At 40.8% G+C, this 25994-nt stretch overlaps 1 protein-coding gene across 1 annotated transcript in view; it reads right to left on the reverse strand.

Annotated features, from left to right (window-relative positions):
• Window positions 1-2927: 2927 nt before the first annotated feature.
• ALPK2 (alpha kinase 2) overlaps window positions 2928-25994 on the reverse strand; it is a 54067-nt gene continuing 31000 nt past the window's right edge. Inside the window, exons 7-14 of the mRNA XM_075489090.1 lie at window positions 25608-25755; window positions 22558-22685; window positions 22424-22459; window positions 19964-20238; window positions 19752-19840; window positions 15651-15868; window positions 13718-13766; window positions 2928-6652 (exon numbers count right to left, since the gene is read on the reverse strand). Of these exons, the coding sequence (XP_075345205.1) occupies window positions 6418-6652; window positions 13718-13766; window positions 15651-15868; window positions 19752-19840; window positions 19964-20238; window positions 22424-22459; window positions 22558-22685; window positions 25608-25755 (1178 nt within the window). The 3' untranslated portion in view covers window positions 2928-6417. The remainder of the gene's footprint in view (window positions 6653-13717; window positions 13767-15650; window positions 15869-19751; window positions 19841-19963; window positions 20239-22423; window positions 22460-22557; window positions 22686-25607; window positions 25756-25994) is intronic.

Here is a 25994-nt window from a genome sequence, read left to right on the forward strand (position 1 = left end):
AAAGAAATTAAGGCCTAATGGGGCTGCATCCCTGCAGTTCACTGTTAGATTATGTGAGGTTAAGCTGAGGGAGTTATACTGAAAAGTTTCTCCGATAAGAACTGCATACAAATTTCTTGCTATGTGGTATAGGGAATGGACTGGGAAACATACTGCCTGTTTTCCAGTGGGGTCCTCCATCTTACATCTCCTTGAAGTGGATAAATATTCAAGGCACAGCCTTGAAAACACATCAGCTGCCTTCTGAAGTTGCATTCTCCAGAGACCTGGGGCCAAGCAATTTGTAAAGCAGGTGTATGCATAAGGACTGGGAACATGTGTCACAGCGCTGCAATGACCTATTCATCCAAGACTAGTCAGCCATAGAGTCAAATCCTGAAACTTAGCAGTCTGGCTTTTTTCATTTGGAAACTTGAAATGAAGAATAATCTCATTTCTATGGCAAGGATCTATCTTCCCACACAGGTTAAAAAATGCTGCAGACATTTTGGTTAAAAGTTTCTCAATTTTCCAGTTTTAGAGAAAATTCTTCTGCACTCCAGATATATCTCCCCACATTTCAGGACCAGGCTGACTGTTTTCTATACCCGCTGACTTTCTCCTTGTGAGCGAGACTGTTATTTAAGATCTAAAGCTGGAACTAGAGTCTGCAGCTGATTCTCAGCAACTGCGCACTGGTCTTCAAAAGTGCAAGCTCTCTTCTTGAATCCGCGGAGGGTTGATGTACTCCCGATTCATCCATTGCTACCATCGAGCACTTATGAACATTCAGGTGACATGTTCAAATGTACTCAAGGTTCTATTTCAAAAGGGACTGAGGAGGCCAGTTTCCACTGAGCAATACAGTTCCAAGGATCACAGACACAGTAAAAGGATCAACTTAAGAGTTATGTGCCTAATATTTTGTGGATAAGGACCTATACACTGAAATTCCTTAGGTCTTTTTGAAAAACATTACCACCAGAGCTCAGATGTTTTTTAAAGCACTTAAAAACTGTGAAAGAACAGGTAGAATTATCACTTTATCTATAGGGACACATACATCTAAAACCTCAATACCTATAGGCCATTCACAGGACTAATTACTTTTGAACAAGAAGAAACATCCTGTAGAAGCTTTATTGACTCCATTCTCGAGTGTTTTATCATTGTTAGTCTGTGTAATAGAATTTAAATCACAAAGCATTAGTGCTTCAGCCTAAACCACAGTGGTGCCCTATGAAAAGCATAACATTTTAAAATTGCTATCAGGACACAGTGCAATTCATTCATTTCTGTGTGCTTAAGAATATGTATTAATATAATAACGCAACTGCTAGCAGCAAGAATTAGCCTCCAAGTGCTCCTTGAGAAAATGGGTTCCAGTTTCTGCTTTGCTGATGTCTCTGCCGAGATTAGAATACGTATTTATTTGACTTGCTCACAAAACCCATGCTTTGGTTCCCTTATGTAAAAGGCAAAAAGCAAACTTTGGCTCAGATTAAAAGCAGTCTGTAAAACAGGTAGCTGTTTCCCCCATTCATCTCAATGGGCCATTAAATCTAGAGCTCAATGAGAATACTGTTTACCCTACTGATAATTATTATTTCACTGCTTATGATTTTGCAGACATCCACTTGATGCATATTGGCAACACAGGTACACCAAGGTAAAACCATAGTTCTACTAGGTGAATCTTTCTTCTGCCACTGAAGTCAACCGACACAAACAGGACCAAACTTTCTTTTTCCAGTCTGATTTCTTGGTCTAGACCTTTGTATGAAGTTGAGTTTAGATGCACTCAGCTTTCATTCTTTTTCAGATAGCCAGGAAATACTTCCTGATACAGGGTATATAGGTATTTTCTGTAACAGCAAGAATAAGGTGGGAAGAGTGGCTAGTTATCAGTCTACGAAGAACAGCAATTATTAGCAAAGTCTTTTTAAAAAAAATCTGACATGAAAATTGAGACACGGGCAGACAAACAGTCTGTTAATCATCATTTCCCACCAGTTTTTAACATGCACACTGGAGCTCTCTCTGTGTCACTGTCAGACTATCTAAATTTTAAACTCACTATATCATGACCCAGAAACATCAGTAAGGAATTGAGGATGTTTTTGAGAGGGGCCTGCATAGACAAGGTATTCCTGCCACAGAGTTCCTACCTGTCAAACAAGACGGACAGGAGGGCAAAACAGACAGCTCAGCAAGTGTGAAAGAGGATGGGGCAACAAGGAAACAAATCAAAGGCAAAGACTCAATTCTCTACTTCCCTTAGATACACCAAAGAGCAATCATCTGAGCACCACCACAGAGCACGGTTTTAAAACTTGTCAAGACGGCTTTAACCTGAGGTAATCACTCAAGCATTTTCTACTTTTGGTAGCTATTAATACATAATTATTTCAATGTAATTGCACATGTAGCTGAACTCAAGGGCAATGACTGAATTTTAACAGGATCATGTGACATTATTATAATTGAGGCTTTTGTTCTATTAGAGAAAAATGAGTGCTTTAAGCCAGTGTATTGCCAGGTTTTCCTATTATCATCAGTTAGACCTTCCACTGACAGAAAGTCAGGAATTGTGACTCACACAGCGTTGTAATACATCAGCAATGTAATATGTCTATTAACAAACAAAACACGTTCAATAAACTCTTGAGCAGTGGAAAAGCATCCATTTTAGCTGGATGTATGTCTATTTAATCCAAATATGATGGCTTGTTATTATTGGCTTGTTATTATATAATGCTCCATGTACACATTTACTCTGCAAGATCAATAGTAAGAAAATGAAAATGAGCTTTTGAGTACAGATGTCAAGTCTAGTTGAAAGATGAATGAAAAACATCAAATCCATCAAAAGAGAAATATAACCAGAATGTGGCCTGAGTCCTTAATTAATGCTCCATCAGTGGGCTTGGAAGACAGTTCCCCACAGAGGAGAACATTCTAAAAGATTCACTTACGCTCACTGCCAGGGGACAAGAATGTCATCATCTTTTCTTTAGAAGGCAACACAGAGCACAGAGCCTTTCATTGTATTGTGTTCCATGGACATGTGGAGCATAAACATCCTCATTCAGATCTGTGGTTTCTGCTGTGTTTATTTTGGCCAACAGGTGTAAACATTTTCTCCAAGTTTTTGATTAATGAATGAGGACAAAAGTTATGACTCAGTCCTGAAAACAACTGCAGGGATGGAACTATGGTCACAGATGGGTGCTCCGAGAATCCATCTGAGCTTAGTCACTTGCAGGATCGAGACCTCCATCTTTCCAGACAAGGATAATATTCATTGTCTCTGTGCTGTCATCAGTACTGAACACAGCAGGTAAATGCAATAAGGTGATGTTTTTACACAGGCATGAAATATCAACGAAACGAATTCTCTGAAGTTGTGGGGGTGGGAGAGTGTTGGTTTCCCAAAACCCTGTCTCTTCGAGATCAGAAATATCAGGAAGCTGAACACTTCAGAGGGGAAATGGAAGCAAAGATGCTACATGACACTATCATACTTGGTGTTTCTTGAACGACCAGAAACGACTTTAGAACGCTAGGGAACCACTCTTCAGCTCCTACATGACAGATAACAAGAGTACCTTAGGTAAAGCAAGGGTGGCCCACAAACGTGCACACGTACACAAATGCAGCATCTGGATCAGGCAAGAACCCCCAAGTGAGCCTTCTCTATTTATAGCAGTGCATGAGGGAATTCAAGTTCAGTGGCCGTACCAGGCCTCACTTCTTTTATACAGGCTTCTTACATTGTCCCTTGGCTTTGATGAGCAAGCAGCCTCATAACTGGGGTGTGTTACATCGCCCAGCACACTACTGACACTCATGGCTACAGAAGAACTGGAAAGACCTGTGGTGAACTCTCCTTCCCATATTGGCACTCGCCATTGATGGAAAGCTGTCAGGAGCAGAGCTGTTGTTGAGACCCTCTCCCATCACCACAGAGGGGGAAAGGGCTACTCAGCTAGGCCCACTGACACACAGCGCTGGCCTCACCGCACAGTCCCCCAGGCTGGGTGGCCAGCTTCATGCTAACTGCCTGGCACTGACATTCTTGCCCCGACTGACCCAATGGTTCCAGGTGCAACATGACAGAGTGCCCGATGTGCCCCATTCCAACATCTTCTCTTCCCCACCAAAGCTAGCCAGAACCACAAGCAGCAATAAGCATCAACAGAGTACAGAATTCCAGGCTCAAATAAATGATGCCCTGATGATTGCCAGGTGGCAGCGGAAAGTGGCTTGCTGCCATCCCCATGGTGAGGTGCGCTGCCTGGCCATGCACAGCGTCTCGTTCTCTCACACGCACCGACTTCCTTTTGGCTGAGCGAGAGATGTGGGTAAACTCGGACTGGTTCCTGGTTTGAACAACGGAGACACCAGAACAGCGGGACCTCCCTGGGAAAACCTCTTCCCTACAGCACCACCGGTATCAAGACGACCATCTGCCTCATCTGTGTGACGTCCCCCTCTGCCTGCTGTGTTTGATAACGCCTTCAGAACTCCTGCACTGTGTACTTTTCTACCTCAATTCTCTTGTGATAGTCCAGATTCTCTGCAGTAGCACAGCATTGTCATTCACCTTTATTTTGAAATGAATGGCTTCCCACCCTCAGTACGTTGTAATTGTTTTGTCAAGGTTTAATTCTCAGTGTTTTGACCCAGATTTCAGTCACACTCAAAGTTTTCACCTTTGGCATTTTCTGTTTAAAAACTCATCTTTCAAATAGTCTTTCATACATTTAATTTTACGTGGACTACAATACCATCCTAATTTCTGCAATACCATTTTGTAGTTGGTCTCCTACAGCAGAAAACTATTAAAAACCCCAATGCTTCAGAACGACTCTGGAGAACTTCATCCCATGTCACAGTAGGAATTTAAAATCAGGATGTCCATTCTGGCACTTTGCTTCCTTTTCCCTCAATGGAGAGACATACGCACTTTTTTGGCATGTTTAATCTAACCTATTTCAGATGTTTGTTTTTCAGATGACCTGCACTTTGCTCTAAATTGCATTGAGAAGACCTCCATTAGCCATAAAGGGAGCCCAGGATGACAAGCCTAGATGTTGCATCTACATTGCAGTCAGATGAGCTTCTGTCCCTAGTATCAGCTAGTCCACAACAGTTTCTCTCTTATTTGGCACCCACTGCTTATCAATACAAAGCAGAACCTAGTCTGAAATCACTTTTATCTTCCGTAGCACTGATGGGACTCTTACGCACAGGTATTGGTTTCTGGCACCACCTGTTATTCAGTAATCACACAGGGATAAGAAGTCTGACAATGTTCGGTGTTTGTATCCTGTGTTAGGCATTGCAGGTTGGGTTTTCAACCGCCACCTCCAGTAAACTTGTTGCAGTCCTCTGACATGCATAGTTCCCTCCTCTGGCTGCAAATCTCCACATAAGCTACGCTTAAGTTAATGGAGCACAGTATCTTTTTTCAGTTCTGGCCCTGCCTAGGCATTTTGGATAAATCATGACTCTTCAGCAGACAGGTACTGGCCCAGGGCACCTGCCATGTTCCTTCGAAAAACAACTCCATGCTACACAGAAAAGTCATTGTACTTATTCTAGTTGAAAATGCTGCAAGGTACTGAAATACCTTCCATATGTAATGGTTTATGTCAGATGGTAGCTGTTTGGCAACATGCAGACTCCAAACCTCTATCCTACAATAGGATCGGTGCAAGCACAACAGTACTGTGCCATGGGGTTCACTGCAGATTCAAGGAAGCTTGCATGGAAAGCAAGGAATTCTACGGAGAATCACACAAGTTGCTCATCTTTAAGCTGATGACATCACTTTGTGAGGACCTTAAAGATGCTAGCTAGTTTTGTGGGGGGCAGAAGACAGATATGTCCAATCATGAATGGCTTTGTCATGTATTAAAAGACATGTAAGTGGGAGAAAAAAACTACAAGACTAGGATTACAGTAGGATTACAATATGCAAAAATCTGGGAAAGGAAACAATTTTTCTATAGCAGCCTGAGCAACAATACTGTGCAAAACTTTTACTAAGTGGCATCTTAAATATTTTGATGTTTATGTAGCAGCTGAACCCACAGGGTCACAGGCACAGACACATAGAACGCAAGATGTTCCAGTGACCTGTGGTGCACTCAATGTCCGAGACTCAAAATGTGCAGATACCAGTACATAGAAGGGTTGTAAAATAATCCAGGCAGATAGCTTAGTTTGTCTTCAAAACCTTGCCCTGGTGTTAAATCTCAGGTACCAAGACCATAGAATCAGCTCCTTTCTTTGTTGCTGGCATCAGCATCAGGATGACTTCCAAATAATGTCCTAAGGCAAAAGACTAAAGCTATGCCCCCACCAGGTCATCGGTGCCTATCACTACTACATATCCTCGGGAGGAGTTTTCACAAGATGGGACAGTGCAACTCAGTGCTCTGAAGAAATGAAGTCTCTAGGTTCTCTTGCTTTCTTGGGCACTGTTTTCTTTATAGTCGATGAGTTTGGTAGATTTTTGATTTTCATGGATGTTGCTTTCCTCTGTTTTTGATGAGTGGTTCGGAGAGATTTCAGCCCCAGCATCTCACAGTACTTATTGCACTGGTGGAGGGCTCTGAACTGCTCAATGAAGGAAATCGAGCAGTTGCCTTTAAAACCTTTGTATCTGTAGCGACAAAGAAAGAAAAAAGCCAAATGGGATTTCAAGATTCATTTTCAGCACAGGGAGGCAGAGTATGACTGTAGGCAACTTTCAAGGCAACTTGAAAACATTAAGCAAGTCTCTTCCACCCATGCTGTTTGGAGAAGCACTAACTCTGTCACAGAAAATCAACCTGAGCCATTGAGAGGTGAAGGAAACCAGGCAATAAGTAGTGACAGAAGAGGGAAAAGGGTTAAAGAGGCATAGTTCTGTGGTCTGTGTCCTGGCTAGTATTTTTCATTTCATTTAGTTGGGAATATAATTGTTTGCTGGCTAACTTTGTCTCAGTAATAGATAAATGAAATCCATTTTTCATCATTCTCTGTAACAGTTCTTTTGACTATCATGAAAAGACAAGGTTGCCACAGGAGGTATTGTCAGAACCAGAAGCTGTTTTCATCCAAACATGTACGTAACTTCTGTGCTATGCTCCTCCCTCCCCCAGGCTTGACTGCAAGATCTCAAGGAGCCAAGCCTCTTGGGGAAGGAGGATGTAAGGAGCATTCCTGAGGAAGGCAGTCTCGTCCAGCCTTCACAGTTCCCAAGCCACCACTGCATCTCCCACTGCTACCTCTCCCTTCTTCAGTAGGCTAGCAAAGCCGGGGAGTAGGCAGAGCATGTACCTCCCTCTTCTCCTCACCCTGCCACTGGTTGCTGACATTCCTTCTGGTGCCTGCTTTTTAAGCTTCATCAGCTTTTATAAAAGGTGCACCTGCTTTTTAAAGGAGTAATTTTTGGTCAAATTACCAGGATGGAGAAGGGAGAAGAAAGGCCAGGCTGCTCCTCTCCTTTTTTTGGTAACCTTAATAAGTGCATGTTCTACCCTATTCTCTTGGTTCACTGGACATACAATGTCCTCAGATGTGAACTGTGAGTTATCACTGCACGAAAAACAAACAAACAAGATTTAGCACTGAAATGAACACAACATGCTCATTGCACAGCATTCCAGAGAGCTTCTTTCCTCATGCAGATTGCATAGTGCTAAAGAAAACACTGTTGCTCTGAGAAGGGCAAACACTTTCTGACAGATAAGCACCTTTATTGCAACACAGTCTGCTAAATTTTCTTCTACAAAAGAATGGTGCCAGTGGTGAAAATACAAAAAAATACCTTGCAACAAAAGGGGATGATATCTGCCTCCATTTATATCTAACTGTCCTATTTTGCATCTCTAGTGTTCCTCTACAGAGAAGAAACAGAAAAGTTGAAACCTCAGGCTGACTGCTTTCCTAGCACCAGTAATTCCACACTAGGAGGAAAGACATTTCTTTGGTGGATAAAGCAAATCTGAAAGTTTCTCTAGTATATCTAAAAGGTAATATTTATTGCTTATTCAAGCATATACCAAAATGGTAATGTATATTGGCAGTCCCCCTTACAGCCAAAATAAGTCATCTATACATTTTGCTGCTGCTTTTAAATACTGTCACAACTGCCTACCCACGAAGGATGGATCCCAAATGATTTCAGACAAGCTATTGCAGCCACGATGATGAAGCCTTTGCCTATAATTGTAAGGTGAACAGCAGACCTTAATCTTCTAAGGAATGAAATTGTTGCTGGTGGTTAGCTTCAATGAGAAAAATTGGAGTTCAACTTTCTCATCATAAGTATTTAGGAGTCCTTTTTGTCTTCTCATACCAATATTTTATTTTCAGATTCTTCTTTGAATGTGAAATATATATTTCAATGAAATAGAGCTCCAAGTGTATTTTACCATTATTTGTCATGTGAAGCTCTTCATACCAGACGAGGTTATCCTCTAAGTTAAACAGGCAGTAAGCCTGCCTGCTCTAGAGAAACCACTCAGCTAGCTTGCTATAAACAGCCAGATGAATCTCCAGGGGTTAAGAATTTTTTTTTCCTCTCCTCTCCAAGTAAGTTATGTGTTTGTTTACCCAAAGGGAGTTTCAGAGGAGTGCCATTGTTACTTCAGGACTATACCCTGGAGCTCAGCAAGAGACTGAACTGTTCTCTCGCCCCTTTCGAGAAATAATAGACTTGCGACTCTATACTTGAGCTCCTTTACTAGAGCCACCAGGTGTATGCTCCAGACATACCAGCAGAACATAAGTTCCACAGGCAAACACGCCTGTGCTCAGCAAGAAAATCTCTTTATATCAGGCATTGATCCTGACTCCAGAAACTAGCTGAAGCAGAGCAATGCACTGCCAGCAAAGAGCAATAACTTAGACCGAAATATTTTGATTAATTTATCGTGAATATTCAATTAACCATTGAGTCTTTCCAGAGAGTGCCAGTGGCAACGACAGCTGTTAGAGCATCCTCCGCTGTCATGGTGTGTCACTGCTGGATGCTGCATCAGTGCGTGTAACACAGATGCAGCTGCCAACGTCTGAGGAGATAATGAGGCTCTGTGCAGACAGCCTTTGGGTAGCATCTGCTTACTCTGGTATCTGAAATTCTCCATTTCTGCTGCAAGACTGGTTGAGAGGCTTCATTTCTCCTGCACTTTGTGTAGGTGTAACCTCCAGGGCTATCAGTTAAATGAGAAGTTTCACTGCACTGAATGCTGGCTATTTGAATTCGTGGCTGCAAAATGACCGTGCACTCTTTCTCTTCACCTTGCTTTCTTTTTTTCCCTAGGTAGCCATGGCAGCTAAAGAAAATTTCTTAATGTGTTTTTCTCATGCTATAAAATTCTGATAATACCCATTTCTTTGTGGAAATAATCTTGGAAAGAAAAAGTTGAGCTAAAAAAAATCCACTTTTCTCATGAAGTAAATAGAAGTCTGTCTAAATGGCTTTCCTATCTGTATTTGGTATTTGTCACTTTCTGTATGTCTTTGAAGGAACATCTAAACAAAGAGCAAAACCAGCAGCATTTGCTCAGACGATACTATGAGCAAGAGACACTTTAAATGAACAATTGAATGCTCTGCTAACTAACTTTACCTTTAGAAGTCAACAAATGCCAGAAATATTTGCAGTATAAAAGCATAAATATCTTGTGATATTTATATTAAAAAGACGTGATTGGTTTTATTTTACTAGCTTTGCTCCTAAATCAAGCCATCCTCATTTCTCTTCTTGTAAAATAATAGGTTTGCGTTTGATCTTGTGGCTACAGATGTGGCCTATGTAATACTCCTTGTCCATTTTGGAAGTTGAGAGGCATGAATGAGCCTAGTTTGGCTCTGCAGTGTGCAGACAGCCCCAGGTCTTATAGCGGGCCATAGGAAAACTAATCTACAAATGTGAGACCAAAGTTTTGCATCTGAGCTCTCCCAGCTGTTTGCTGTTTGTTAGTCGCTGCTTTCACAGAGCCCCCCTTGTGTGCTTCCAGACGGCATCATTTGTTCTGGACAGACCTAATGACCATAGCTCTGTTGTAATTTGGCAGAACTTGTGATCTTAATTCAAACCATTCTGTGCTGTTATAGCTGCTTGTATGTGTAAGTGGGGGAAGGTCTCCATTAGTGAATGGCTTCTAAATTGTACAGTCCGTACTGCACTCGTATGTTTTGTGTTCAATAACACCAAACTATTGACCGTTCCAAGCCATGAAAAATATGAAGCTGTTATTTTGCACAGCATGCGCTATTAATTCACTGACTGTATCAGATGACTGATACAGAAAACCCGGACAGAATTCCATCTCCCAAACTTGACAGCTGGGGGCTGGCCCAAACCAAATGTTCCTTAAACCCGAAGGGGGAATGTTGGATTTGTCCCCAGGCTTAAACTCCCCAATGCCTCTTGTTGCCATGTTGAGTAAAACTAAATTTGTCAATGCCCTGAAACCAGACGGACTTTCAGATCCACACTGGGCAAACAGCACTGCTGTTAATCATCATGACCGTGGGTCACTGTGTTCCTGATTACTTCATCTTTCTGTTTACCATTCTCGGATCAATACCTGGGCACTTGTGTACAGCTCCTACACTGGCTCACTGTTTGCACTTAGAAGCCAGTCGCTGTGTTGCATTATTTTTGTTTACGTTCGCCAAAGAATCTACTAAGCGACTTATTTAGAGGGTCGATTGCCTGACTCTGGTGCGCCCCAGTGGCTACATTAAAAATACTTCCCAGGCTTTTCGGTTTCTAGTTAGGCTTCGCCCTCTACTGACAGAACTGCATTGCAGCTACTCCAGCGCATTGCTTTGGGTTCCCTTGATTGCCAATTCACTGGTAAAACAGACATAGAAAGGGTGAAAGATCAGAATTACTTTGAAGAGCGTTAATTGTTGAAAACATCAATCTCTCCACAGCCTCTACAGGAAGGAGGGGAAAGATAAAGACAAAGGATACATAAACGCTCATCCAGAAATGTTTGTTCAGACTTGGAATATGAGTCTGCACCCCCCAAAAAATCATTAACAGCAATGAGCAATGCTGAATATAGGTACAAAATTTTAATATATGCTGCTTATTGTGCTTGGTTTACAAGAAACACTGAGGGATGAATAATGGCCATGAATAATTCGTGACAGTTGCCATATTGGCTTTTGCAAATTCATCAATAACAGTTTGTACTGTGACATAGATTATTTGAAAGCTTGATTATCCTACGAGCATGGCGGGGGTGGGGGAGATGGTTTTTTTTTTTTTCCCCTGATCACAAGTTTAATCTTAGAGTGAAATGAGGATTGTATTTAATTTACATTCCAACCAGGAACAATATGAATGTTTTTCCATTCATCAAGGATCACAGAAGCATTTCCCAAGGATATTTTGGTTTGCCTTGATGTGACTGGCCCAGGCTTAGAAGAATTGGAGGCAGAGGACCTGTCTGTGATCAGTGAGGTCACTACCTCTGCAAAGAGTGGTTGAGGAAACTATGGGAATTTCTATAGGCAATTACACCAAAAAGTCAGCTTTGTATCTTCTCTAACAATAGAGTTAAAATCATAACAGTATCATACTATATTTTTTAGTTAAGTAGGACTATGTATGTTCTCCCCAACATGTGAGATAGACAATCTCTCATCGGCATGGCTGCACGCTACCAAAAGCAGCAATAGCCAGCAATACAGATGAATTCTGTGTACTTGTTTGTTTTCCTCATCCAGGCTCGCGGAATTAAAAATCAAACTGCAGATATTAATGCAGAGGTGTCCTTTCTGGGAAAGGAGCATGAAAGAAAAATACAGGACCAGGAAAAATCTCTTGTCTTGTAGCAATATCATTAGCTAAATGACAAACAAAATGATACTCAACATTTTAAGAGGTTGTTCATGAAGGGAAATTATATTCCCTTATATATGACTAAGGTGATCCTTACTACAGCTTGCATTGCATATTCATTTTCTCACTTCACCTTCCTCTTCCCTAGCCCAACATGGGTTTTTATAGGAGTAATTTCCCATAGTGAGCTGGACAACAACATCCATTAAACCATTTCTATAAATCTTCTGATTCTAGAGAACAGTGTTGCCTCAATAAAATTTTTATGACTTCTTTGTTTTATAACAGGATGATGCAACTTCATTTCAACTGATTTCACTTTGGATCCACAGCTGAAAGAGTAAATCAATGTAAGTTTTGAATGGATGCCAGCCTGCAAATGTTAAGGATTTTCCCAGAATATTCTGGGGTCAAATTTTTAATAATTTAAAAGATACTGTGAGGTTTTTTTCCTGTACCACAGGTATGTAGACAAGCTCTAGTTTAGCATAAAGACTGAATACATGTGTTTGGATCTGCTTTTTACTATCAGTTTCTCAAAAAAGAATATGTATTTAAAGCATTGGTCACAGGCATTTACCCCTGTCCCCTTTCCCTTTCCAGCAGCCAGCTGATTTGAATGACTGCCTATACGGCCTGTTTCTATCAATGGCTCTTTTGGCCTGTGGTATAAGTAGAAGCTTTAATTAACAGAAACTTAAGAGAAGTGGAAGAAAGTTAGAACATTAAAGGCCTATATCTTTACACACATGCTTAAGTCTCCCAAAAAGACCTGAAGCCATTGCAAAACTACTAGGAAATAGGCCTCTCTAAATATTATGAACAGATCTTTTGTTATAGCTCAGAATTACTGCTTTTGAGAGAGAAAGGAAAGAGATACCATCAAATCCCTTAACACATTTCCTTTTTTATCAGATAAGCAGCCTATACAAAGCTAAACAGACATCTTCCCTCCACCCATGCAGCTGACAAGAACACAGGCTCAAGAAAAGCTTACCGTCACTGCCTGCTATAGGAAGAAAAACTAACTCAGAGTTCTAAACTGTGAAAAGAGTCTTTATAAAAGCTTGTGTCATAAATACATATTCTAAAGCTTTGGCACTTTTGCTGGCTGCAAGAGGGATTTCAGCTGTCTCCCCTCATGCAGTCCCTGCAAATTCCTTGCAAAAAGGGCAACACAAACTTCAGCCCCTTTCAGGGCATCTCCTTCCCTAGTTGCCACAGTACTGTGGTAGATAGCCTCTCTTCTTCCAGTGGAAGAGTAGGAGGGGAGAGGGGTCACTTTGACTATCGGCAGCAGGATCTAGTAATAGGGCTAGACAGGTATAAGCGCTTGTATTTGCATTTGCTGGGGCAGGTGCTAAAGAGTGCAAGCCCAGCTGGAGCTCTGGCTCCAACAGCATGCTGGGGTTTGAGGTATTTCCTCCACGCCCAGACGCTCTGGACAGCACAAACACCAGGTCCTTCATTGTACCCCAGGCTGGAGCCAGTGTTGGCCCTGCATTTTCAGCCCTACCTTCCTCCAGCTGAGGCACCACCAAGTAAAGTGCCTTACTTGCTTGTAAGTCACCAGAGACCTGGATTTCACTCTTGAAATGCCCTTTGAATAAGCCTATTTTAAGGGAGGCATGAAGGAAAAGCAAAGCCCAACCTACAGTGTAGCCCCATCCTTTTAGAACAAAATAAATGTGTTTCCCTTACAGGCAAGTTCCCATAAATATGAACAAAAAGAAGTTAAAAGAGTCACATGAGGATTTTTTTCTTCCAAAGTTAAAGCAAGAATAAATTTCCAGTGCACCCTCCCCAAACACATTTACACTGTGAAGAGATTGATGTGTAAAGCAAAACCATGCTGTTGAGAAATACTTTTTCACTCACCCTTTGGCCAATGTTGCTATGCCGACGTCAGTTAACTTCATTCCTACACCTACAAGGCATCAAGGAAAGAGAGAGCTTATGTTACACTAGAATTTCTAGGAATACCTTCAGATTCAAGACCACCATATATAGAGGCGTTAAGTATTATTTATTGATTCATGTTTTTAATTTTAATTATTTGTCACCATTTTTTAAAACATTTTAAAGTACCCCAGTTAAAAATAGGATATTTGTGCTCTGATCACTAGCAATTTCTAGAAGTCCATCTCACACCGGTAGTTTACAGATAGCAAGGTGATAAATAGAGCGTAACTTGTTTCCTGTGCTAGACAGTCAGTGGGGGGGAAGGAGGGGTTACACTTTGATGACAGCATTTTAAGAAACATACAAAATCTTTGCGTATGCACCTGCCCTGAGATGAGTATATTTATTTATGGGTTTTGTGGTTTTGATGCCTTGCAAACTTGGACTACAATGTTTATCAGTAGGAATTGTATATTTGCTTTGCTAATCAAATAACAATGGGTCAGTCAACCTTATTTTTGCTTTTTGGGTGAGAGATCCAAAATCTCTTTCTTACTGAGTATTTCCAAAAACTTGGGGTTCTTAACCTGTCCCTTTGTTGACCTGTTTATAGGCAAAATCCAGTCCTGTAGTGTGCAATTTTTTCTGTGCAGCAAAATGATGGTCTCAAGACCATTTTCCTTGGAGAATACCCTCAGAAATCTCAATTGGTATGCCTGAAAAATGCAGCCTAGATACTCAAATGAGAAGATGATCAGAGAGGAAGGATGTTCCTCTTCAACAGCAGCAGGTATATTGTCCTTTGTGGCAGCAATCATTATGGAGGCTCAGATACCATTTCTGCTGTTGTGCTTCCCTCAGGCTAGGATTTTGTTCTTTCTTCTCCCTTTAAATTACTTCAGGGGTCTTGTTTAGATGTGTTGTTGCTAATTTTCCTGCCTTCTCTTGTTAAAGAATATGGGATATTTTCTAAGATCCCACCTTTTTTTGGTTTTCTTTAACAAGGGTCTGTCTGCCTTTGTTTCAAATACGTCTATGCATACTGTGTTGGGTTCAGGCCCCGCATTTCAGCAGTTAGGAGGAGTCACACGCATAGGAGCATAAGGGCAGCGTTTAGTAAATGTGAGGAGGGCATTTCTTCACCATTCTTTTTTTGAAGGAACATGTTTCTTCAAACCTAGCCAGGACCTGAATGTGGAGCATTCCCCTGTTCAGAGATTGTTGGTAAGTATTTAAATACAAGAAAAAGTGAAGGACTAAGATGTTATTAACAACTTAACTCTTTAATTCACAAGACATTTCATTAACAGGTGAGACAGGGGAGGTGAGACAATAAGCCAGGCTTGACTCATATTGAGTGTCCTCATTTACTAAGGGAACATGTGGAAGAAAACTCTCCCGTTAAGAGTGCAAGATTTGGTTTTTCTTTTCCAAACTGTCTTCTTACAAAAACATAAGCTAGGTAAAAATTCCCTTTCTCTGCTGATTAGATAAACTTCATAATACTGTACAGGTTAATACATGTTTGCCCCTGCTGCCACAGTAGGCAATTAATTAATGTCTTTCTGTTCCCTAGGGTAACACACACACAAACAAACACAGTGCACTTAAAAGAGGCTGGAAAATAAAATATCCTAACTCTCTCTCCTATCTTTTATTCTGATCTGCATGAGATGCTGTATAAAACAGGCACAGGGCCAGGGTACTGTCCGCATCTGGAGAAGACTCTGCCCATCACAAGGTTATGGAAGGAGCACATTCAGCATTGCCAATAGGACACAGAAAGCCAAGAATAACATTGCTCAGAAATAAGTCTCTGGAAGTTCTGCAGTTACGGGGATTGACTGTGAGTGGTCACCAGTCTATATCATGGGAAAGCTGTTTTATTGCCCCCACTCAGACAACTCACCTTGCAGGTCAGTGACAAGCAAGCTCCCATTGGTCTTCTCATACACCCAGTGCTGGAAGGTACAACACTTCTGGCCAGCCTCTGAGTCTCTTCTCAGGAAATTTACTTCCTTGCCATCCCTGACAGAGTATTTCACAAATTCACCAACCAGCTCCTCCTCCACTGTCGCGTAGGGGATGTTATTAGCAGGGCGATGAACAAGAAAAATAGGAATGATCCTGAAATCAAGGGATAAAAACTAATAAAATCCAGAGAGTTCTGTCAATGAAGGAGTAAGAAACAGACAAAGTGGCCAGTGACCTCACAGAGTGAATGAACAGCTACCAAGTCTAAACCAAGCCAGGAGACATCTGGATAAGATTTGGATCTCCAGGTAGCTCTAGAACATAATCACATTATCCTCTGTGCTTATTTCTTTGTATTATTTACTCAGATGTAAACTTTTTCAAAGCATACTTTCTAATGTTGCCCTACTACATCCCAAACCCTAAACCCTGCACAATAAAGTGTGCTTGCTTATTTTGGAGTATCACTGCTTTAGCTGCTCAGTCTGACTGATACATGATTCAGTCTTTTTGAGGTGTTAAGCACCCACAAATTTGATCCACTCCAGAAAGTGCTTTGCCCAAGACCAGTGGAAGTGGAGGATTTCTCAGACTAGACTTCTAAAACCTGACACATCCCAATTTAGCAAACACTTTTGATAATGAAAACACAAAGCAAGTACTTTACTAAAAAGTAAGAGGAAACAAGAAAGTCTCTGGAAAGACCATCAGATGCTCAAGACAAGTTGGCCCAAGTGAAAATCTAGAATCTGAAGACTCTTGGGCTTTGGCAAAGTTTGGATCCAGGTCAGAAAACTTCAGCTAGTTTTGTACGAAGTTTTCAGGAAATTGCAAACTTGACAAAATTTGCCTCATTTTATTCATTTAGAAATTGAGTTAGTTTAGCCAGAAAGACTTACAAAGTTTTGTAGGAATACACGCTAGGTCCATTTATACCTAAAGATGCACCATGCCAAAAACTCACATCCAATATCGAGTAAGATTTTGCTTGGGGTTTCATGGTCTTCCCAGAGAGAAAGACTGAATGTGAAGTGAGAATGACAATAGTCTGGAAGGAAGTATCTGTCTCACTGGCAACATGACCTTCTTGGTTACTGTCCTGGTTTCAGCTGAGACAGAGTTAATTTTCTTTATAGTGGCTGGTATGGGGCTATGTTTTGGATTTGTGCTGAAAACAGCGTTGATAACACAGAGATGTTTTAGTTGTTGCTGCACTGGTCAAGGACTTTTCAGCTTCCCATGCTCTGCCAGGTGCACGAGAAGTTGGGAGGGGACACGGCCAGGACAGTTGATCCAAACTGACCAAAGGGCTATTCCATACCATATGATGTCATGCTCAGTATATAAAGCTGGGGAAGAAGAAGGAAGGGGGGGACATTCGGAGTGATGGCGTTTGTCTTCCCAAGTAACCATTACACGTGATGGAGCCCTGCTTTCCTGGAGATGGCTGAACTCCTGCCTGCCCATGGGAAGGAGTGAATGAATTCCTTGCTTTACTTTGCTTGCGTGCGCGGCTTTTGTTTTCCCTATTAAACTGTCTTTATCTCAACCCACGAGTTTTCTCCTGTTTACTCTTCTGATTCTCTCCCCCATCCCACCGGGGGGAGTGAGCGAGCGGCTGCGTGGTGCTTAGTTGCTGGCTGGGGCTAAACCATGACAGTTACCAAAGTTCCTGCTGTCTGGAAAGTAGTGTTCTACCTCACAGATAGTCATCTTCTGTTTGTACTTAGGCTGGAAAAACTCAGCATTCTTGTTAGGCAGCATTCTGATACTACAGTATAAATCTCCAAAATTAAAACCTTAGAGTAAGCAAAAAAGTGCCTTTAGTGTATATTGGAGTGAAATTTAATACTGCTCTGAGATAAGGTCATTTTGGAAAGCCATTCAGCTGGAGCTGGTAACAGAACATAACCATATTCTATCAGCTAGCTCACAAGAGCTCCTAGCAGTATCTCAGAACAAATGGGGGAAATGACTGTCACCACAAAACAGGTTTCCAGTTACTTGCTTTCTTAGAAACAGTCTTATCTCTTAGAGTAACACTGCCAAAGGGGTGGTATAGTTGCTTCCAAACATACTTGTACTGGATTCTGGCAATGGCAGAATCGTGACTGTACATATGTGCTCTATATACATTGAAAGGAGGTCTAGAAGAATTAGTCATGGGACGGAGAACCACAGGTAACCAGAGCACTTCTGTATAAGTCTTCCAGTCCTAGTCCACAATGAAGCCTTATTGACACGATTAATTTATTTGTTGTGATATTTTACCCTTATTGTTATAGCACATGCAGTTAAACGGGTACAAATGGCCTTCATACCAGTAGTCATTCTCCTTCTAAGGAACAATCGCTGCAACTGTAGGCACTTGTCTAGTTCTAACCTACTCATTCAAGGAATGATACCAGCTTAACTCTACCAGTATCATTAAAGCGAACAACTTTTATTAGTATATAAGGCTCCATATAGTTTCATATTACTGCACACTGAAAGGAAAATAAATGGGTTAGTGGTTAATAGAAGTGTTAATACTGCTCCACTGTGGAAGTATCATAAGTAACCTCAAGACCACAGAATCTCTCTCTCCCCCCCTGCTGCCCTTTTATAAATGTCTTGCTGCCAGGCCACTGACTATTATAGGGCAGTGCTTTCTCTATCCTTTCCCCAGCCTTCTCTTACAGTCAAATGTGCACAGATAGGCTAAGGCTGTAGCTTTAAAGCTAACTCTGGAGAACGTGGACAACTTTTCTCTTGCTCTATTTCTCTTATAAAATGTTGCAAGGAATATACCCTCTTTTAAATGCAAGTCTGGTCTGACAAGGGCTGGCTAGAAGAAAGGAATCTAGCCTTAGAATTTTGAAATTAAAAGGCAAACCAAAAGCATACGCACATCATCTCTTTTTGCTGCTATCTTCCAGCCAATTGTTTAGAATAAAGCACCAGATCTGAACCTTCTATGTGCCTGTTATTTGCACCAGACTTCTAGTTTTCATAGGGTACATGCTCTTTCTCTCATATCTCTCTCATATGCATCTCTCTCTCAAATTAGAGTTTATATCCTGTGCCTAGAGAAATCTCTCAAACACACATTTTACCAAGAGCAATATATTTCTAGAAAAGAAGCTGACTTGCACGTATATTTTCCCTAAAAGATTTCACTGCCATCTCCATCAATATTGCTAATCCTGAAAAGATTGCTATAAGGAATCATTCCACAGGCTGTGTTTTAAGTGGTCCTTTTTTTCAGGGAATCAGTGCAGCTGAGCAGATCTTGTGTCATCTAAACTGAGATGGAGATTTAGCCTGCTGTCAAGCATGTAGGTCTTATCATTGAAGCAAGGCAGACGGAATTTCAACCATCCATCACAAATTCAACTCTACACAGTAGCCTGACACTGGAACAGCAAATCCTTTGAAAAAGATCTATTACCAAATCCTTACAGTGCCACTTCCCAGCCCCAGAGGCAGAGGTGAACCTGTATGGAGCTACTGGTCTGATGTCCACATATTCAGGAAATGGAAAACTTCTGATATGAACTAAACCAGTCTTTGGGAAAACCTAGCATCAGAGTTGAGCTTTCTGGCTTAAGCCTCTCTTTACATAGAAAACCCGCCTAAGGAGTGACTTCATACCAGCTTCAGAATGATCATGGTTTCTCTCAAGATTTCATTTTTAATGGAAAGTTGGGAGGCCTGACTTATCCCCTACTGCTGTAACTCGATGATACTAGTAGTATCACCTACTGGTGTTAATTCACTAACATGAATAATTTCCTCTAAATTTATATCAAAATCATGCCTTTTGCCTGCTATTTACTGTCTTTACTCCTTATTATCCTCCTCTAATGGGAATGGAATCTCTCTCACCACCTTGATACTCAGTATTATTTAGGTCATGACTCCAGCTGTAACACTGTTCTCAGGATTCCTCTTTCTTCTTCTTTAGTAATTACTCCTAGCAGTCAGTGGGCAGCTGTGGCACAGAACAATATATATACGTATATGTGTATATGTATATAAATGTATATATACTCACTCTGGTACTTCCCCAAAGCCTTCCAAGGGTTCAGCTTCAGCTGCATATATCTTCGCATACTCTCTTGCCGTATTTTGGACATAGCATTCCTATATTACAAACAGATATGCCTATGGAATATTACTCAAAACATTTAACAGATCATCTGTTTGAATATTTGCAAGACAGCTTTTCCCCACAATTCTTGCTTACAAAGGACAGGGGAAGCTTACCTGCAGTGCTAGTTTGTAGTTCTTTTGAACTAGATCATCCTTACTCTTGGTCCCATATGTGATAGCATTGTGCACTTTGAGAACACAGGGGTGGCCAGGACTGAACACTGGCACGAGGCCTTGCATCACTTTACTTCGGAAGGCTTTCCGGTGCATGCCTTCACCAAAGTGAAGCTCTTCTGTAGCTATTATTCCATGCAGGTTCCCACCAAAATAGCTGTCACTGATGAAATCTTCTCTGAACATGAGCTGCATGAATTCAATTTCTTCCACACCTAAAACACAACACCACTTTGTTCTGCACAACATCCTTCTGCAGTCACATGGAAAGGGGTGGACATGGGAGAACAAATGCATCTCTCCACAGAGTATTAAAGAAAATGCTCAATGGACAGAGAATACATGGCCTCACTTGTGTTAATATGGGGTCACTTGTGTTAATATGGGGTTGAGACCCTGCTCCTCTAAATGTAGCTTTTTGCCTGTACCATCTAAAGCCACCATGGAGAAAGGTGGCAGTTCAGGTTCATAAGGAGAGAATACAGAGTGTAGCAAACAAAAAATAGAGATAAAGACCACAAAAGCTGTCTTCAAAACTATTAGGGGAGTTGTGAACTGGCGCTTCAAATGAATACAAAGTAAGTCAAGCTGACTGAGAACTGAAGAGGCATTGAGGGAATACAGAGATCCTGCCAATTCTGCTGTTTTGGGAAGACAGAGTCAGTAATAAAGCTAATGTGAAGCAGTGTATGCAGATATGAATTTAAAAGTAGAACACAGTTCTGTGCCCAGTGTGCTCACAGCACATTCTTCTGAAGCTAGCCTGTCTTTTCAGAAAAGCCAGAAGCTGCTGGTACAACCAGAGCTTGTTTTAGCTTTCAGCTTGGAATCTTTTCAGAGAAAGATTCTGCCAAGGTGTTTGTAGAGGCACTCTGCTGAAAGAGGTCTCAGTCTTTATCTAATACGACCATGACGGAAACATGCCTTTCCTAGTACCAACCACATTCACTACATCAGCTCCAGTGCTGCAGACTGGCATGTTGAAGTGTTTATTTCTTTCCAGTCTGGCAAGACCAGCTTAAAAACAGGTTCATTAGCAAAAGTAGAAGAAAATAACAAGATTTTTATTTCATAAGTGATTTTGAATAAGAGCCACATTTCTATAAATTACCATGTCAGTTTCAATCAAAAAGCAAATACATCAGTTTTAGTGATCTTTATATTCAGGAGAAATTGGTACAATAATATTTCTCTTATGCCTCCACCTGTGGATTTTGAAGGTACCAGTAGCATAAGAATGTGTTCCTAAGTTCGTTACAGCTGAAATCAAGCAGGATTATGGATTTCACCCTTTTATTGTATTCACTGGAATACAAAGGAAAAAAAAATAAAGGGGAAAAAGAAGTGGTTAAGGTTAAGCACTGAGAGAAACTAAAACATTCTAACTGCACTTCCAGTCTCTCTAATCACAACATTTCAAGGAACATCAGTGGAAAAGATAAACAGGAGAACAAAAGGTCTATACTACGCAGCAATGAAGTCCTTCCAGCTCCCTTTGTCGTTATCTCCGGTTTAGACTCTGTACACTATTGCCTCTCTTTGAAGCACAGAGGAAACAGTGCACATGTAAAGCTAGAATTAGAAGGCTCCTTAACTCCACCTAAAATTCTCTGTTGATCAAAAGTTATATGGTGCTGTTACATGAAAAGTCCTGTCTTCATTTTAACAAGGAACTAAATGTTTAATTTTATTCTTCTAGAAAAAGAAAGAAAAATCAATTGGCCAAATGAAGTACTTGATTAGTACAGTGTGCTCAGAAATTATAAACCAATTTGCAATGCACTGTCTATCTTTAGCTGCAGCACAGCAAGACATATGCCAAGTGTGATTAAACACAAGTAACATATGGGGAAAGCATTCCAAATCTTCATGCCCATCTTTCTCTTGGAGCAAAGTTACATAGCAGGTGACTTGCAAAGACCATGTGTTCAAACACCCCTGGCAAGTTTTTCTGCCAAAAGAGCTTTCAGTACTCTGTGTGTGTCTGTGTCTCTGTACGATGCGATGCAACGCTATTTCACCGTTTACTGTATGTGAAGTGCTAGTGCATCAAGCTAACAAGAAGTTACACAGTCAAGTTCAAATCAACAGTTTGTCACAGCGGGTACTCCATCACCCTGCACAACCATTCCATCCTACATGAGGGTATTCCACCTACAAAACTCCCATGAATTACAGGGAATTTTATCTTTGATGGTGCAGCAAAGGTGAGTGCAAAAAGGAAAAGACAGCTAGCAAAAACACAATACTGATTCAATGGCTTTGAGGGATTCCCATAGTTTCCGATGGGATAACCGTCAAAATGTCTCAGCCTGCTTACATTTTTCCATCCTTCGTTCTGCTTGGAAATCAGAAGGAACAAAGATTTGAGCACATATTCAAGCAGATGTGTGTACTTACCTTCACAATTCTGAAAACTTGAGAGATGTTCCAATACTACAAGGAAACAAAGAAATGGATTTTGTAGCAAAAAAAATACGACTGAAAACTGCCACTTTCATTATTACTAATTAAAATTATAAACTGGGATTTACCTTCGGAAGTCAGATTAAACTCAGCAGTCACCTTTCCATACGTATTATTCAAGCAGCAATAATACATTCCCTGGTCTTTGTTACTGGCTTTAGCTATTGCCAAAGAGACGGGAGAGTCATCCTGGGCACTGGAACAGAGTATGTTAATTTTCAACATTAATACTTTTAAAAGATCTTTCCTGATTATTCCATGTATCTCTCCTCCTGTCCCTGGAATTTCTGTCCCTCACTGCAAAGACTGATTCAAATCTGATGCAAGTAGACAAAATATTTTATTTACCCTACTTAGAAGCATTCAGTCTATTATGTGTTTCACAATAGATGATCCTACTATGGTCTGAGAGAAAAGTACCTCAATCAAATCGAAAAATAATTAAATCACATCAAAAGGCATTCTAATATTCCTGTCAATATCATGGCCAAATATATAAAGTATGAACATATAAAAGGTCCAAATGTTGCCTGCTGTTCCTCAGTATGGACTCCTCACTCAGCTTTCTCTGTTCCTTTGCTTTTTTCAAGCAAGATGTTTACTCTCTGATCTCTGTGTATTCAATTTCACAAATGGATCAAAGGCAGAGTTTATTAACGGGGTGCAATGACATGCAGATGCAGTTACGGTACTTGCAGACCCAAGCTGGCTCTGGCAGCAATAAAACCACACTGGAACAGCGCTACGCCTGAGTGAAAAGTCCTCTTAGACCATGAAGGTTCTCACACGTACCACGGTGGACATCCACGGAGGTATGTATCAGCAAACCAGATAATCTATGCAGGGATCGTGGAGACCTGGCTAGTATGCTTTAAAGCTTTTGTGAAATGAATTACTGAAGGTGTGCACAGTTTTGTTGGCAGCATGAAGTTTCATATTGTTTTGGCACACTGGAAAACATATTTATCCAACCATAGTTTTTACATTAAATTACTTAGCATATATTAATATTACTAGCGATGTGTATTTTTCAATACACGTTTCCATGTGTTGACAGGTTATAAAAATTTAAAGATTTGTTGCCTAATTTCCTGTAAATGCCCCCTATTGAAAGTAAAAGCCACGATGTACCAAACAATCCAGATTATGTATTTCTGCAGATTGATGTATATTTCCAAAAGAGGAAACAGTGCTTGGGTACACACAAACCAATTACTTGGATTGTGATTGTGGTGGAAGGGAGACTTCCACTGACCCCTACTGAACATTTTTGAAGTAAAAATTGTAATTAGAATCTCTCCTACTCTAAATCTCTGTTATATATTTCACTTCCATTCCAACATTTTGAAATATATTTACCCTACGAAGTTAAAATTATTTTCTTTTATCACATATTTTACTTGTTATCACCGCAAAAACTGATAAATTCGATATCTCTGCACTGTTTATTTGTTAAAACACTGCAAAATTATTTAGCAGATAATGATATGTACTAATATTACAATGGATATTGTAATACAGTAATCAAAATCAGTATAGTTAAAACAACAAGAATCAGAATGATATGGGAAGTTTAACCAATTTATGCAACTTTTTATCTCCCCTTAAAAGAACATCTTAGAAGATGTCTTCCTACAAAACTTTTTCATTTTCGCAGAATTGTGCATTCTGATGGAACAGAATGTTTGCTTTGGGTAATGCTAATTTTGTATTTTTGAAACATTCTAAACAGATTTTAAGAGCTATGTGGTAAGAACGTCATTACTGCTACGGAAGAAAATAACTCGTTTCATAAACATGGAGTTTTAAGAAAAGCCGGAAAAGATCCTGATAAAGGACTTGGGAAGCTTTTATTTCCACCCTTCTCATTGCACTGCCTCTAGTCACTCAGAGTCAGGTTAACTGGGTTGACGGGAGAGATCATTCTTCCTTAAATGCAAGTCCCATTGTTTAATCCAATCAGCATCAAGTTCCATTCGATACCGAATATGAAGTTCAAAGTAAAACCATAGACTCACAGCGTGGTTTGGGTTGGAAGGGACCTTCAAGGATCACTTAGTCCAACCCCCCTGCCGTGGGCAGGGACATCTTTCACTAGATCAGGTTGCTCAAAGCCCCACCCAACATGACCTTCAACACTTCCAATGATGGGGCATCCACAGCTTCTCTGGGAAACCTGTTCCAGTGCCTCACCACCCTCATCACAAATTTCTTCCTTACGTCCATTCTAAACCTGCCCTCTTTCAGTTTAAAACCGTTGCCCCTTGTCCTGTCACTACAGACCCTAGTAAGAAGTCTCTCTCCTTCTTTCTTATAAGCCCCCTTTAAATACTGAAAGGCTGCAAGGTCTCCCCAAAGCCATCTCTCCTCCAGGCTGAACAACCCCAACTCTCTCAGCCTTTCTTCACTGGAGAGGTGTTCCAGCCCTCAGATCATTCCCATGGCCTCCTCTGGGCCTGCTCTAATAGGTCCACGTCTTTCTTGGGCTGGGGACCCCAGAGCTGGATGCAGTACTCCAGGTGGGGTCTCATGAGAGCAGAGTAGAGGAGGAGAATCACTTCCCTTGACCTGCTGCCCACACTTCTGATGCAGCCCAGGATATGATTGGCTTTTGGGGCTGTAAGTGCGCATTGCCGGCTCACATCCTATTTTTTGTGCACTAGTATCCCAAGTCCTTCTCTGCAGGGCTGCTCTCAATCCATTCATCCCCCAGTGTGTATTCCTACTGCAAAATAATCACATCAAGCTCTACATCACATGTTAGTTGTTTCAGCAATTTACTTCCACCACACAAGGACACAGAGCTTCCCACATATTAATCAAGAGTGTTTATGTTGTTTGGCTGGGTGCTGAGGTTCAAACTTCATTTGATCTTTTACAGTACTTGAAAGTTGGATGAGACTGGTTAAGAACAGGCTGAAAAGAATTACTGGTGATGGAATGCAAACTATGACCAATATTAATGCACTGTGTGAAGACATGCTTCTTAGTTACCGTGTTTAAACTTATTTTTTGCACCTATCATACTAATCCTCTTAACAAGTACAACAGTAAATCACTGGCGTATTTTCCCAAAAGCTATTCAGAAACTACCGGTCCTTCAGAAACATCCACTCACCTTCTCTGCAGTCGAGCTAGTAACTTGGAATCTTTAGTCCATGTAATGGTGGAGTCACCATGAATGTCACCAAATTGACAGCATAGCTTAACATTTCCAGAGTAGTCAGGGAACAACTCTGCTTGGATTTTCTTCAGCAGCTTGGGAGCTTGAAACAGAAGAGCCACAGTTTAGGATTAGAAGACAATGATATTGTTGTGGCATTTTAAAGGAATCCCAGAATGATTTGCAGATGTCAAGAATATGAATCTGTCAACACTGGTAAATAATTATGATTTCTTCTGATGCAGAAACCACGGCTTTAAAATACGGAGGTTTTAAAAGACTGATTCAGTGCCCCACACAGTCAATGGAAATGTTTTCAATGCAAAGACATTTTGAATTTAT

Source organism: Mycteria americana (assembly GCF_035582795.1).
Source record: "Mycteria americana isolate JAX WOST 10 ecotype Jacksonville Zoo and Gardens chromosome Z unlocalized genomic scaffold, USCA_MyAme_1.0 Scaffold_30, whole genome shotgun sequence".
Taxonomy (NCBI): domain Eukaryota; kingdom Metazoa; phylum Chordata; class Aves; order Ciconiiformes; family Ciconiidae; genus Mycteria; species Mycteria americana.